General features: G+C 36.7%; 1 protein-coding gene across 2 annotated transcripts in view; it reads right to left on the reverse strand.

Moving 5' to 3' along the window:
* Positions 1 to 16,244, reverse strand: part of grid1a (glutamate receptor, ionotropic, delta 1a) — a 186,479-nt gene that overhangs the window by 83,428 nt on the left and 86,807 nt on the right. For both annotated transcript variants that reach the window (XM_077729380.1, XM_077729382.1), the window contains exon 3: positions 886 to 1,170. In XM_077729380.1, coding sequence (XP_077585506.1) covers positions 886 to 1,170 — 285 coding nt within the window. The remainder of the gene's footprint in view (positions 1 to 885; positions 1,171 to 16,244) is intronic.

A 16,244-nucleotide genomic window follows, 5' to 3' on the forward strand; every position in this document is an offset into this window, starting at 1 on the left:
CATGATTTAAACTCAAGCTTTGATTTCAATGAGTATATATTAAATAATAAAATCCAACGGTTAAAACTAAAGCCGGGCTTGGCGTTATTAGTAATGGAGAAGAATCGTGTCGTTTGACTTGTTTGGAAGACAGAACGCCAAAATTCTAGATCGGCTGTTTTCTTGTATAATGCACGAGTTTCTGGTATGAAAAAGTATATTATGGTAAAAAAACGATATCAAGATCTGGCAGCTATTCATTTGTTTTTCGTATCAAAATAGCGCTAACATATTCTTAGTTAGGGACAATTTTTAGCATACAATTGAGTTTGAATTATTTAATAAGGGACAGCAAATTAATGAACATATTTATATTCATGGTAATGAACATATGTAAATATGTAAAATTGTAGCTCAGGGCTATTTTCCATGTTTATTAGTCCCTTGTGTAGGTTGAAGATAAACAATGACGCACACATACACAAATTGAACCGTTTTTAGACAGCGTTTTGATCGTAATTTTGTTCGTATAATAGCCAAGTTTTAAGATGATTGGCCAGATTGACAGGTTCAGAGATAGGAATACACATATTTTAATTTATATTAAGTTCCAGGTATGAAGAGAGAAGGTTTTTTGGTTAATTTAAAAGTATTTTTGAAGGGAACTACACATTCACCTATAGAGCCAGCCCATGTTAATGTATTGGATTTACTTTAGAAGTACTTTAGTAAGGGGACAATTTAGCATACAATTAGTTAAGTCTGCATGTTTTGGGGATGTGTGAGGAAACTGGAGTACCCGGAAAAAACCTACGCAAACTTGACATCGCAATATCGGAACTTACCTGGAATCTGGCAGTGAAATCAAACTTTTTTTGTACGTCATATGAGCAAAAAGTTTCTTACCGTAGTCACTTTCATAGAAGACGATGAACTTCTGCCAATACAGCTCTGAAATGAGGGTAAGCAGGACATCGTTGAGGCGGACAGGAGGCCTCGCGGCTAACGTGTAGCTTTCGCCATCCGGGCTGGGGTTAAACTGGCAGGCGGTGCGTGGAACACCGTCACCGTTCCTTTGGATGAAAAGGTGAGGGATGTGCATGGCGTCGGTTAGGGATTGCAGGGCGCTGGCGGCGGCGCAGCCTGTGGAGGTGACCAACGCCAGGATCCCTTGGTTCATCAATTCGCATGCTGCCCAGAAGAAGAAAATGAAATGAATTGTTAGCACATGTTAAGGAAAAAATGACATATATCAAGAAATTTGACTTATTCATGCAACTTCAGACCTGTTTTCTCCAATCTTAACCTCAGAATCATTTTTAAAGTGGCCAATTGCTGCACATTTTCAAGACAGATATCCAAGGAACACTATTTTTTAGTCTCAAGACCAAGAGTGGACTTCATTGCATTTGTTTGGGAAAACTTTTTCTGTCTTTTTCAACTTTCTCTGTAAACCTATGCACATTTTTCAAATTTCTTCGAAAAACCATATCATCGATAAGCAAGGTCTGAACTCCCCAAAATGTTGTTCTTGACTAGACCACAACAGAACAGTCTAGTAGTACATGTGATACTCTAACACCCTTTCTGAATGTTTAATCCAACAGATGATCTTTTGGATTCATTAAGTATCTCCGAAATACCATGTGAGATGATTTTTCTAAAGATTTTCCCTTCAAAGTAACACATTTGTTCATAAGGCGGCTTATATGCGAGTATGTTTTTATCTTCCGACTTTTTAAACGTACAGCCGGTCACTCAATACCAAATTTTACTCATTTATTTTACTCTCTTAAAGTAGGCAAACCATTTAAATTAGGATCATAACTCTCCTATATTTGTTCCAGACTACTTATTAAAGATAGTCAGAAGTTATTCCGGTTGACTTGAGACTTATTCTACATGGACCGCTAACCAATTTGTCCCTGCAGTTGCATTAAAAAAAATAAAATAACTCTCAGTTCTCACAGTGGTTTTGGTCACTTCTATTAGAAGTAACAGATGTGGTCTTGACTAGAACGATATTTAATGATGGGAAATGACACTTGGATAAAAATGAATATCAGAACAAGGCGCAGAAGACACATTCAATTCCGGAAGACATCAATTTTTCGAAATGGTTTTGATTCATTATTCAACAAAGTGTTCTCATCTGGGCTGCAGAATAGAAATGTCTCCGTTTGCGTCCCACTGAGAAGAAATCATCGAGCTAGCGGGAAGTTGAAAATGTAAAGGCTCGGTGAGAGAATCAACAAGGTCGGTTTGGTTCGGTTTCCCCCCAAAAAATGACAAAAATGGAGCTTTGTTGGTAGCTGCCATCGTCAAGTTTTGCTTGACATTTTAATCAATCGAGATTAAAACCCGTAAACGTTATGTTTGGAATGTCTGAGTTGTTCTTATCGTTCCTCCATTTTTATTTACATATGCCCCTGGGACTTTTTATCCTCTTAGGGTGGATCAGGATGTCTACCGGGAGAGGCGCCAGAATATCTTTGAAAGATGAAAATGTCATGCTCAGCATTATTAATATGTCAGTGTCTGACAAAAAAACTTAAATAACAAGTTTTGTCTGGCAAGGAGTAAATAATGGATCACTGTGAATAGACTTGAAGGGCATGTTTGTCATCCATTATTGACTTGAAGCCCAAGAGACTGATAAAGTAGTACAATAACATCATATCAAAATAGCTTTTTGACACAATTCGCAGTTCGCAACCCTTGCAAAAACACAAGGGACAGCAATGGGATCTTTCATAGGGTTGTCAATTCCAATGGAAATCAACAGTTGTCATTCTCAAAACCAGATTTTCAGCTCTTTATCCAATTTGTTAATCGATAAATTGATGCCAAAACAAATATTCAATCAAAACTTGAATGCTTGACTCAATGTCAAAATATCATGGAGCCTAAAAACAATACAAAACACATCTTTATGTATTTTCTCCCTAAAATGCACCCAATAAAACATGACATCTTAAGTCAGAAGCTGCGAAAAAAAAATCCTATCTGCCAAATTATTTTTAAAAATATGATGTATATTTTGTGTTTAACGGGGCTTAATTAAATTGAGTGTGTTTTAAGAAACAATAAAAATAAGAGAAACATAAAACTAGGCAAAAAGGCATGTTATATACAAAGTATGATCAGAAGCAACTAGCCATATTAGTTTTACCCAGGAGCCACATTCGGCTTGAGAGCTATGTGTTCACCACCCAGGCACAAAAAAATAAAGCTCAAACTGTGGAAAATATTATGCAATGTCATCTAAAAGCTTTTTATATGATCGAATCTGTTGGAATATTAGAGCAATTTAGCATAAAAACGCCAGTCAAATGGCATGCCCCATTTAAAAAATAGCATACACGATTGGAAGCTTGTTGAGGACTAGAAAACAGATGAAATGATAAAGAAAATCATGGTTTGAAGCCAGTGCACTTGAAGCACAGGCCGAGATGATAGCGCAACAAATCCCAAAAGGAGCTGCCACCAAATAACATCACGAGGCAGAATGGAGAAGAAAAATGGACGCTCGAGTGAGGCTCATACTCGTGGTTGTTTTGTACGGGCACAACGGGAGAGTGCACTCCAAGAATGAGGCTTTGTAGCCTTTTACATGAAATGAGAAAGCAAAATGGTGTGCAAAAGAGAAGGAAGAAAAAGGGAGTCAGCAAGGACGACATGGTAAAACAAGGTCGCACAATTTGACGGTTGATATATTAAAAATGTATTCAATCAGTCCTCAGTGATAAGAAGGCGACACATTTTTTCCGTGATCGGACGTTTGGTCGCCGGACTTTTGGTCGGCGGTCTAATGTACTTATATATTAAACAGTACTTAGAAATGAAATAGTACTTGGATGTTAAACAGTACTTAAATATTAAACAGTACTTAGATATTAAACAGTACTTAGATATTAAACAGTACTTATTAGCTCTTAAACAGTACTTAGATGTGACTTGTTTCAAACGTCATTGGCAAAAAACAAATATTTAAACATAAGTTCTTTGCATTATTTTGTTCTGCAGAACTGATTTGCATAACAGAAAAATACTAATAAGGGCTTTAATGTTGAATAGTTTTGTTCAAATTGGGGAAGCAAAAGACAGATTTTTCCCTCCGTCATACATTTCTAAGATACCAGATCAGGACCAACTATGGGCAGCTCTCGAATCTCATGAAAAACCACCCGATCAAGACATCTCACATTGTTAAAATTCCTATTCTGCCCTAATTGTCAAGACGCGAACACATAGCCTCAAGCCCATCACACTACAGGAAGTCAGCTAACAGACGTTAGGGTTCCACAGTCATTGCCAGGGATGATAATGGTGGAATAATGACCCTTAAATGCTTTCTCTGAAGTACTGGGGATCCATCACTCATTCCCTGGAAGCTATCCGACATCTTTGTCAGCGTGTGTCACTGCCATAAAACATACATCTTCAAAACGCTTTCTTTGGACTACATCATTCTCAGACTATCTTAACCCCTGTGGGCATGTATTTTTTATGCATTTAGACACTTTTACCTCAAGATGGATGTAAAGTTTTAAATCAGAAAGACAAATTCATAGAAATGTTAACCAATAGGGGAATTTATTTTAGTTGGATTTCAAATTAGAGCCAGTTTTGGTTCTGGAAAATGTAATGGAAATACTTTTCAATTTCTCCATCTCAGTAGGATTGCAAATAAAAAAACAGATTGTCATCTACCTGTCGTCTCGCTGTTCTTCTTTTCAGGAATATAACACAACATTGCGACTGAATCTTTGTCAAGTGAAATTGTCTTATTGATTTCACAGCCTAAATCAGGTGGTGGCCATATTGGACACGCAAGTTTTGTGGTTCACAATGTTGTCGACTTTGCTGAGAAATAGCCGTGACTGATCAAATGAAGACAACGTATACCACGTGTCATCTAAAATTACATCATTTTTTTCTATTCTTTCTTTAGCGCATTCAACAAAGAGATTTTAGAAATTGAAATAAATCGTTCGGGTCCAATGAGAGGCTAAGTAAGATGCTTTCATGGACTCGAGATGTGAAATGGGTAGTTTGGGGCGAATGTGTAGAAGAGAACATCAGTTGCAATCAGATAAGAGTGGAAACAAAGTACTTTTCTGTCCTAATTTCTCGGTGTTTTGATCTACAAAATGGAATACAAAGGCCTTTAGCAAAGTAAGAATGGAAATCAGTTGTGTCCAAACTACAGATTTTCATTTGCCCTGGAGCAATTGATTAAAATCTTGACTAAAGCCCCCACAAGACTACTAAATACAGCCTACATTGCACTTCTCATTTTTAACACTATATGGAGTTAGTCACTTGAACAGCATCCTTCCATTAATGTGTCAAAACCTGACAAAAATTTGAAAGAAATGTACAAAACTGTGTTGATAAATGTAAATATCTTCACACGCTTCAAAAAATTTAACCTCAATCTCCAGAAGTTTTCTGTGTTTGGCTCCAGTTTTTTTTTAACTAGGTCTACAATGTCTTCTGTGTCTGTCTTGCTACTGCAACCAAGGAAATTTCCTGAATACAACATGAAATAAAGTCTAATCTATCGATTTTCACAACTATAAGGCACACTTAAGTCTTAAATTTTCTCCAAAATAGACACTGTGCCTTATAATACAGTGCGCCTTATATATGGAAAAAACATTAAAATTTGTCATTCATTGAGGCTGCGCCTTATAGTTGTGAAAATATGGTAATCTAATCTAAAAAGATGCAAAAACTAGCAACATATCCTTCAAAAAATGCAAAGAAAATCTTTGAGAAAGTGTTTAGGAACTTGACTTACAGTAGTACATGAGTGACTTGGTCTAATTGGTATAATTGTTGTTGATCATTACAAATTTAAAGAGTAAAACTTACCTGAACAATGTCATGTGTTTTGATTTTCTAAATATTCTGATTGACACAATTGGAACTGGTCAATTTAACCTTCTACAATAGCCAATCACCAAACCACTAATGTAAATAAATGAACTATACTACCAAGTGTTAAACCCTATTAAGACAAAAACCATCAGAAAACAATACCTGATCAAAAACCTGCATTCTAAATCAAGTACAACCCAGTTTAACATTTAAAACGTCCTACAACACTGCAGTTTTGGTAACGATGACTCATCCTCTGCAAACAGCATCCCATAAATCTGGCAATTCCTCACTTTTAGGAAGATAAACATCCACAGCCCTCTATCCTGGCTTTCAGTCCCGCTGTCAAACTAAGGTGACGGTATATTGTCGTCAATACTATCGATGCCAAGGCGCCCGTGTCATCGCTACGGTGATGTAGTACTTCACGGCTATAAATTGTCCCTCGCAGACGGGTGACGGGCAGCGCTGAGCAAAATTGACTTAGTGCGGCAGATTTTATATAGAAAGTAGTCATCAATGACCCCGCTAGCCACCCGTACGGGTACGGAAGGTTGTTTTTTAATCTTTGCCCCAAGCTGTCTTTGAATGAATTCCTACAAAAAAAGCACCATGGCGATAAGAAACTGTCACTAAGGTAGTACTCTCGTTTACCCGCATCACTGCGTAGTAGAGTCGTAGTTTTTGGCGAGAACTGTATTTGATATCGTCTATATGTCTATACGAGTTTTGATGGCAATTCATGTCAATGTTGTTTTATTGTTTTAGTTTGAGGAAAATGTCTCGTAAAAAGTGCTATTGTTAGGTTCGAAATGACATCAAATAGGAAATTTTGAGATAATACGAAACGAGGTAAAGAGCGAAAATGAAATGTTTGGATGATTGGCGGGGGGTAGAAAACGATCATGTTAAAGGTAAACAAAGATTGGCAGGGAGAAGTCGACTTTTCAAGCAAAAATGGGCAAACTTATATACGTTATTGCAAGATATGAACATGGCTGCCAAAAGTCTTGTGATGCTTCTAAGCGTCATAACAAAAAGAATGTAATGCATACATATGCAAATGCTAATTCATTGTTTTTCTTAATCAATTTGTGCTGCTACATCTGTTTTTGGTTGTTTCTCATGTACTATAAATGCAGTTTTACTTGTGTTTTTTTAACAATTTTCTCAGCATTGCATTTTCGCATTATACTGTAAATGCAGTTTTACTCTTGTCTTTTTAAACAATTTTCTTAGCATAGCACATTTCCTTGATTTTGATGAATAGCCGTACATTTTGTAGCACTGACAAATCTGTCAAAAAATGACCCTGTAATTTCGCTTCTATCGAACTTTTTTATCGCAACACCAGCAAAGAAACCCCCCAAAAAATGTCCGTCCGGGGGTGCTCATCCATTTCTCGTCATTGTTTGACCAGCTGCTACTACTACAACGTTCCACTGACTAACTTTATTAAACATATTACCAATAAACAATAAAAGCAGCATAGGATGCAGATTCAACCATGCTGTAATTGCACATCTTTTTAATCAGACATTTTTTTAACTCTGTATTTTAGCCGCTGCTTTATGTCCTGTCCCGCAAAATAGATATCTTTCTCTACATATGGAGTACACAGAACATAAATGTTATTTATTGATCAGCCATGATCTGATGTTAAGAATGTGCGCTTAACAGATGTGAGCAAACGGGACTGTGAATAGAACATGCTGACTGAGAGTTTCTGTAAATACCCTCAAGCGGATTTTAAAAATGGATCTGGAGGTCGCAAATGCCGACATACAGTATGTGTACATACCCGTAAGCATAGTTTTAAACGGATCTGGAGGTCGTGTCATTCACCCTCGGCAAATAAAACAAGAGCTCGTTGAATAACACAATGGCAAATGTTTAAAAATAGCATACTTGGTGACTTAGGCGATTATTACAAAAGTACAAAAAGACAAATCAGTAAAAAATCTGTCTTCCAATACAATGGAACTTGGATTGAACACCTTTCAATCACTAATGTTAAATATTAATTGAAAATTATTAAAAAAAATAATAATAATTTAACTAGCTCTACAATGTCTTCTGTGTCTTGTATCTGTCTTGCTAATGCACCCAAGAAAATACCAAAATACGGGATGCAATAAAGTTTTAACCTAAAATATAAACCCAGCGGGCGAGCAGTTAGGCTCACAGTACTGCAGTCGAGGGTTTGATCCCAGGTCGAATCACTCTGTGAAGAGTCCATGTTCTCCCTGAGCTTGGGTGGGTTTTCTCCAGGTGCTCCGGTTTCTTCCCACATTCCAAAAACATACATGCTATGCTAATTGTATGCTAAATACTCCATCGGTACAAGTATATGCGTGAATGGTTGCCCTGCTATTGGCTGGCCACTAAGCTATATTGTAAAAAAAATACTTATTTTATACTAATATTATACGCGGATAGAAAAAAAGAACAGGATGGTGTGGAAATGAAAATAAAGAAATGCGAAATAGGGCGACCAATGAAAGAAATGCTGTTTTTTCCCCCCCGACTCTGTGGTATTATATTTTGATGGTGAAGTCAGTGCTTCTTGACCACAAAGAATTGACTTGGACAGACTGGGATTGGTCAGTAAGCCGGCCGGCCGGCAGCCATCTGCTCTCTCAGCGTGAACAACAGACATGACATGCTCATGGACACACCATGAGTGGCAGATTAAGTTTTCACATCTCCCGCGAAAAAGCCATCCAGATTCTGTGAGCTCCTTTATATAAAGAACACACAGATGATGCTACTCTATTAGCATATTTTTCTTTTGAGATCGCTCCTCAGTAAATGAAAATTGGTCATGCATCATAGAAAATATTTCTTTTGCTCTTGAAAAATATGAGATTACAAAAGTATAATCTGGAGTTGAACAATGTACCGTTACCGTTTCCCTATTTCAGTAAAAATAAAGTGACTTTTAAACAATGTCTTTTACATAAATTTGCCATAAATTGAGTTATTTCAGTTGCAATTTGTTGGTCAATTATATTTTTTTACTAAAATGTTCGTTTCAATAGAGTCAACATAAAAAAATATATATTTCAAAGATATTCTACAGTAATCCCTCAAATATTGCGGATATTATAGACAAAAAATGCCCGGAATAATCAAAAAATCGCAAAGTAGGATCACCCTTATTATTACATTTTCTCGCCTATACAGAAATATTCATTCATTTTGACAGTAAAAAAAATGGCGCTAATAAGTTAATACTTAAAAATGTTAACCCGATTTTTACCCGATTCCGATCTTCTAAAAACAATGTAATCGGGTCCGTTAGATTCCGATCTTCTAAAAACGACGTAATCGAGTCTGTTAGATTCCGATCACATTTTTAATTGGGGACACTTAAGGTGAATTTATATCATCCCTCCAATCTTGACTATTTTAAAGAACGATAGAAAACAGTTAGCTAAATAAAATGCCTTGAAGTGGATCTATTTTCTACACTGAGTACTCCAGGGACAAAGAAAGACACATCGAGTCTCTGCTGACATTCTCCGAGTGAAATCTGGCAATATTTGTCTAACGTGTCCGGGGTGGTCGGGGCAAAGGCAGTGGCAGTCAGTCAGTCATCAAAACAAAAGTTGCTTGCACGGCAACTGTGACATGTGGCGGAAACGCTTCAAAAGGTGGCGGGCGAAACATGTTGCCGATCGCCATCGAGATTTGATCCTTATGGGAAATTAAAAGAGCGACAGCCGTTTCAAACACTTGCCTTCGAGGAGATGTCCAATGGGAATTATTTGGGGACAAGATATTTCTTTTGGAGAGAAAGTCATACACATACAAAAAGACAGAGTATTATGTGCATACAGCTATGGAAATATGCATAAAGTAGACATTTAAAAAGTTGAATGTGTGTATTTTTCTAAAAGATAATCCTAGCTGTAATTTAAATAAAGATTTAATGTTATTTTGCCTGTCTTTATTTTATTCAAAGTTTTTTTGGGGGTACTTTATGCAGTTAAGATATTTTTTATTGATTCCTTATGTGGGAAATTTAAGAATTCTATATGAATATGTATATAAAAAAATATATGAAAAAAGTAATAGGTTTTCATGACTATAAGACGCAGTTAAAAGTCTTAAATTTTCTCCAAAATAGACAGGGGGCCTTATAATCCAGTGCGCCTTATATATGGAAACAAATTAAAAAGTGTCATTCATTGACGGTGCGCCTTTAAATGCGTTGCCCCTTATAGTCGTGAAAATACATATATATATTTACATATATGTGTATACAATGAGTATAGGCACATGTGGAAACTAAATTTGAGATATAAGTGACATAATTATATTCCTCATGTGTATGATAACAATAAAGGCTTTTGATTTGACTTGATGGACAGGAGCAAAAAAATGAGCAATATGAGAGGCAAATAATCCAACAATTATTATGCTAGTAAATCAGAAAATACAAGTATTACAAAATGGAAGATAAGATAAACCTTATCGTACTAACATCAAAATTTTGGTATCATAATGCTGTATTACAAATGCTATCATACATATGGGATAAATGGGACTTTTTGGGTGAATTATGAAAAGGGATGGTTGTATTTTATCCCACTCCTTTAAAAGTCATACAGTTCATTAGTTTTTTTTCCCTTTGTTGTTTTGGTGTCACCAAGGGAGGCACAACTCCGAAGTTACTCGACTTGCGACATTAATGAAGCCGAATCGAGGCAAGATGGGAACATATGTGCGTGAAGCCCATCATTACCACTCTGCCGTGGTCGCAGATAAATGGATGCAGATTTGCAGGCACATCCATTTACTTGTTTTTTTTTGGGGAGGTGAAAATATGCTTAATAAATAACCCAGGTACGACAGACAACAAAAAAGGAGCAATTTTGTAGAAGGGAACATCAGAAAATGGCGTAAAAATACTTGGGAAAATGAAAACTGTAATCTTCTCTGATATACTTAATTATTGTTGGGTGGTACAAAATATATTAAATGACTAAAAAACACTATTTTTTAAAGTTACGATGATCTGTTTAACAAATAAAATGGAAGCTAGCTCTTGAATTCTTTGATTTTTATGAAAAAAAAACTTCGGAAAAAAATATTTTGGCAGCCCCAGATGTATTTACCATTATTTGTTGGGTATAATATGTAATTAAAGCTAATTTAACTAAGATATGAAATGAATTTCATTATTTAATAAGTATCTTACTAACAGCCACAGCCGTTTTTTGGTGAATAGACAATTTAAGAGTACAAAATCATGCACTTTCGAAGTGAAACTAGGATATTGTTGTCAGGCAGATGGTACATCCACCTTCTTTTTTTTTGCAGGTATTAACCTTGTTTTAGTAGCTAACAAGTAGCGCTTACAAGAGGTGTTTAAAATTTGGCTGACGCCGGAACTCTTGGCTCCTGATCGCATCGAGGCAAAGACCGGTCGCAAAAAAAAACAAACAAGTTCATTATCCGGAGGAAGCCGGCTTCGGAAGAGAGCCGCGTGTGACCAGCAAATGAGTAAAACTTGCTATAAGACTTTGCTGCTGCACATTAAAAACAGCAGCTAAAGACATATTCCTGCTTATCGTGTTAATTAAGGCGCCATTACCCATGTGCAATGGTAAGCTTCTTATAAGATGGCTGCATTTACTCTATAGTTTCAGGTTCAGATGTCCTGTATTTTCTTAAATGTGGGTCTATTTTCATTTTTTTTGCCAATAAAAAAGGCGTTTTTTTTCTGGTAGGGGAAATCCTGACACCAAATGGCAACTCAAATGAGCTCTTTCAAACACGTACTTGGCCTTTTCTAATCAGAATAAGCGATGTCACGATTGAATGAATGAATTATTTTTAGAAATGTAATTTCCGCCGATAATTCTTGGGTATTAAACAGATGAGAGGATTAAATGAAAGACATCTGATCTTGATGGACGCTTCGATCACAGTTGTGGTTGTTTATAGGAACAAAAATGGTTTCATTTTTGTCGTATGTGAACACCATTTTGTTGAGCCTTTTGCGCCATATCAGTTTGTGTTTTTTTAATATCTGACAGTGGTGGGTTTTCGTTGGTGGTTTTCTGTTTTTTTCCATATATAAGTCGCACTGGATTATAAGGTGCACTGTCTATTTTGGAGAAAATGTAAGACTTTTAAGTGTGCCTTATAGTCGTGAAAATATGGTACATCAAATCAAAATGTCACTACAACAAAAGCCATTGTTTTCAAGTCCATTTTAGTTTGATATTCTATCCAAAAAGACCAGGTTTTCTTAAAAATGCACCTTCTAAAAACATGAATGGAATTTGCCTGATGCTGATATATTTATTTATTTACAAATCATTATTTTATGGAATCCAATTTCCTAAACATCAGCTATTCTTTATGCTCAGTTCACCAGAGAACTTATTAATTTCCCCTTTTGGGAAATGAAGAGTGTGAGAAGGAGAAGAAGGAGGCGGAGCAACAGCAACTACAACAACGTGTGGAGGAAAAATAAGGTTTTTCATGCATGAAATGAAACAGTTTCTTTCCCTGTACTGAGCTCCATGCTAAAAAAAAATAAGCTTCCAAGCCTAAATGTTTATCTGTGAGTCATATTTTATTTTGCTTTTAGTGTTCAGAATTTGTGGGATTAGTTAATCCAGGTTTTTTTGAGGGTTACTTGAGAAATTAGGTTGTTTTTAACCAAAACCATGTTCCATATTAGCCTTAATTTCCTTTACGAATACGCTTTTGTGTCCTGTTTTTAAGCAAAGGGATATTTGGAAGAGTATTGTATGTAATGTATGCAGTGAACAAGAATGATTACCTTGGTAACGAGCCCTCTTTGATGTTTATTTGACGTTGTTATCGGGGTATTTTTAGATAATATGCTAGGCGAGGTATTATGTGTCTTCTTGGCTTTGGGTGATTTGCTTTGTGTTTTTGTTTTTGAATATTGGACTCGTATTATACTTCTGTTGGACGTCTCATTTTTTTGCCTGGGATTGCCTAGCAACCAATTCAGGGTGACGACTGCCTACTGCTTGCTGTTGATAGCTTTTTTTGTCCATTTTTTGCTGTATTCAATGGGCATTGTGCTGTTTTTTTCTTTATGTGATAAAGAAAATAGGAGATGGTCGAAGTTATCAGTAATTTATCGTTTCAACAACAAAAAAACAGAAAAAAAAGTGAACTGTATTACGGAATAACGTTAATATATTAAACGTTAATATAATAAATAAAATAGGAGATGGTCAAAGTTATCAGTAGTAGTAGTATCAGTAGTATTAGTAGTAGTATCAGTAGTAGTAGTAGTATCAGTAGTAGTAGTAGTAGTAGTATCAGTAGTAGTAGTAGTGGTAGTATCAGGAGTAGTAGTAGTATCAGTAGTAGTAGTAGTATCAGTATCAGTAGTAGTAGTATCAGTATCAGTAGTATCAGTATCAGTAGTAGTAGTATCAGTAGTAGTATCAGTAGTAGTATCAGTAGTAGTGGTATCAGTAGTAGTAGTAGTGGTATCAGTAGTAGTAGTAGTAGTAGTGGTGGTATCAGTAGTAGTAGTAGTAGTGGTATCAGTAGTAGTAGTAGTAGTGGTGGTATCAGTAGTAGTAGTAGTAGTGGTATCAGTAGTAGTAGTAGTAGTAGTGGTGGTATCAGTAGTAGTAGTAGTAGTGGTATCAGTAGTAGTAGTAGCGGTATCAGTATTAGTACTAGTATAGAAAAAGCAGATGATTGCTTTATTATGTTATTATATTTAACGATCCAGAATTAAGCTATTGTTAAGAGCATGTTTTAATAAACGTTTAATGCTCTAAGTTAGACAATTTGCATAAAAAGTTCGTAATCAAATATGCAACTTTCAATATTTAGTTCAAGACCTCGAATGAATTCAAATTCATGTATTTCATCTGCTTTTAGCATTTCTACAAAACAAAAAAACCCAAAGGATATTCATCAAGTCAACTCAATTACGGAATAACGTTAATATATTCTTGCTTAAAAGGGGACGCCATTTGCCATGTTTGCATTTTCCCAGAACATTTGTTGAATGACGCAGAAGGGCGCCCGCCACAAGGCCAGCCGGCCCATCTGCCCAAGTGGGAATATGATTTGGTCTACTCGCTCCCTAAATAAGCTGTCATCCTCCATAATACATGGCGGGAGCTGACAAAAGTAGCTCTATTACCATGTTGATAACATCCATTTGGGTTGTCACAATGGGACGAGACTGGTCGCTCTGTACCGAGCTACCAGCTTTCGGTTTTGATTAAAATCTCGGCACATCCATTCTTCCGTGCCTTTGCTACCTCCTACGGCAATTAGATTTATATAAAACCTCGGGGGTATTTTCACTTCAGATGGAGATAAAGGAAGTTGTTTCCATAAGAAAACCAGTTGAAAATAGTGTTTATGATAGCCGTCTAGTATCGGAGCGTCGGATTGGTTGGGGGGTCAACGTCGATGGCAATGTAGCTGCCAGGGATGAACTGAAATGTGCGGAAAGTTTACAAGCTTTTTAAAATTCCTTACTTGCTCTCATCTTAGACTCTCTGATGTTAAGGCATTATCTGGGTGCCAGAGGAAAGAAGGTCTTCAAAAGTTTAGGGTTTTTTAACTTTGCTTTTAGGAATATTGAGTTTCGATTTTGAGGGGTGTAGTGGAGAATACCATGGAAACAGATGGATTGTTAGATTAAAAAGGATGAGATATTTTTGACGCAATGTTAGTTCACAATGTAAAAAGTATTGTCTGATCATTAAATTACAAAAAAATACATTTTTTGATTGGTAAACAATGTGTTTTTAACTGTTTATCAATTTTAAGCGCAATTTTGCTGTTAAGACTTTGAATAGGGAAAATAGTTTGACCATTAAATTACAAAAAATACACATATATACACGTATATATTGTTTTGGTTTCTAAACAATGTGTTTTTAAGTGTTTATAAATTTTAAGCACAATTTTGCTATTAAGAATTTGAAAAGGGGCAAAATTACTAATCATTAAATGACCCAAAAAATACATAGGTCTTAGGTATGAATGTGAGCGTCAATGTTAGTCCTCCTCCTCGATTGGCTGGCAACCAACTCAGGTTGTCGCCTACCAGCTGTGCAGAGTTGTCTGGGACAGGCTCCAGCAACCCCGCGGACCCTTGTGAGACTAAGCGGAATGTAAACTGAATGAATAAATAAAATTACATGTAACGCCGAGTGAGAAAAAAAAACATCACTAGCAAATAGGTCGACAACAACTAGCAATTGGGCAAACTAGCGGCGGAACAAATATCAACTGCGGGCCAAGATTAACTATGAGCCTCTGGAAACCATCGTCCAACGGGGGTGGGAGATTAGGACTAGGAATGGTTTGGATTTAGAACACTTTTACACTATGTAATAGCCCATCATCCCTCCCTGCAATACTAAAAATATATTTTTGTACTCCCGTGATTAAGTAAGATTCCAAATTCCTAAAAAGAACCATAAACCACTAAAAATGAACCAATTGAAAGAACCATTCATGAATTTGACTACGCAGACGGGGCGCAGACACTTACAGAATCCTGCCTATCAACGACTTGCGTTCAAATTAAAAACAAAAACAAAGGTTGAATTTTATTTACTGCACGCCATATGACTGCTACTGCGCAGAGTAGACGAGAGTACTTCGCAATTACGCCCTTGCGCAGATTAGAGTGAACATTGGTGACATCTTTTATTGTGGTTTCTTATCCAAGTCGCCTACTTTAAAGAATATATAATAACAGGGATAACAACCTTTAGGGGAAAAGCTGTCTGCTAAACCCTATTCCAAAGTCTTAGTCATGTTTACAACAAAACAATGAGTGTATTTGGGCTGCAGAAACAAACCAGCTGTGTGATACGCTGGGTTTACGAGTGTCGTATACTGTACAATTGTTTTCCTTCCCAATACGAGACACAGGTGGCCTGTCCTCTTTACTGCGCCGCAGCGATCAGCCATGTGAACAACCCGAGCCGCCATCTGCTGCCGGTCGGTCCTCTACCGTCTCCTCTTGAGCTCAGCGATCTTAAAACAATGCGTGCTATTTATTTTTTTTGCGTTGTTGTTGTTTTTCTTCCCCCATATCGTCTCGCCTGTGGATTCATTTGCATTTGTGTTGTTCTCCTCACCTCGCAGTCGACGCTAGGCTATATAAATCATCGTTTGTTAGCTCATTCCGGGAAATGAGACGATGTTGGCGGATTTGCGTCATTGTCGCTTAACGCCGTAGTGGTGGTGGCTGTATCCCAACCGCTGTATGCTTGCGTTATGGCTACGTGTGAAAACGGGACCTTGGAGACGCTCTTCAGAGATACTTCTAGATAATAACCTTGAATAATTTATCATGTCATACAGAAATGATCCCGTATAGCACGTTTATCATC

This window comes from Stigmatopora nigra, chromosome 12 (assembly GCF_051989575.1).
Source record: "Stigmatopora nigra isolate UIUO_SnigA chromosome 12, RoL_Snig_1.1, whole genome shotgun sequence".
Classification (NCBI taxonomy): domain Eukaryota; kingdom Metazoa; phylum Chordata; class Actinopteri; order Syngnathiformes; family Syngnathidae; genus Stigmatopora; species Stigmatopora nigra.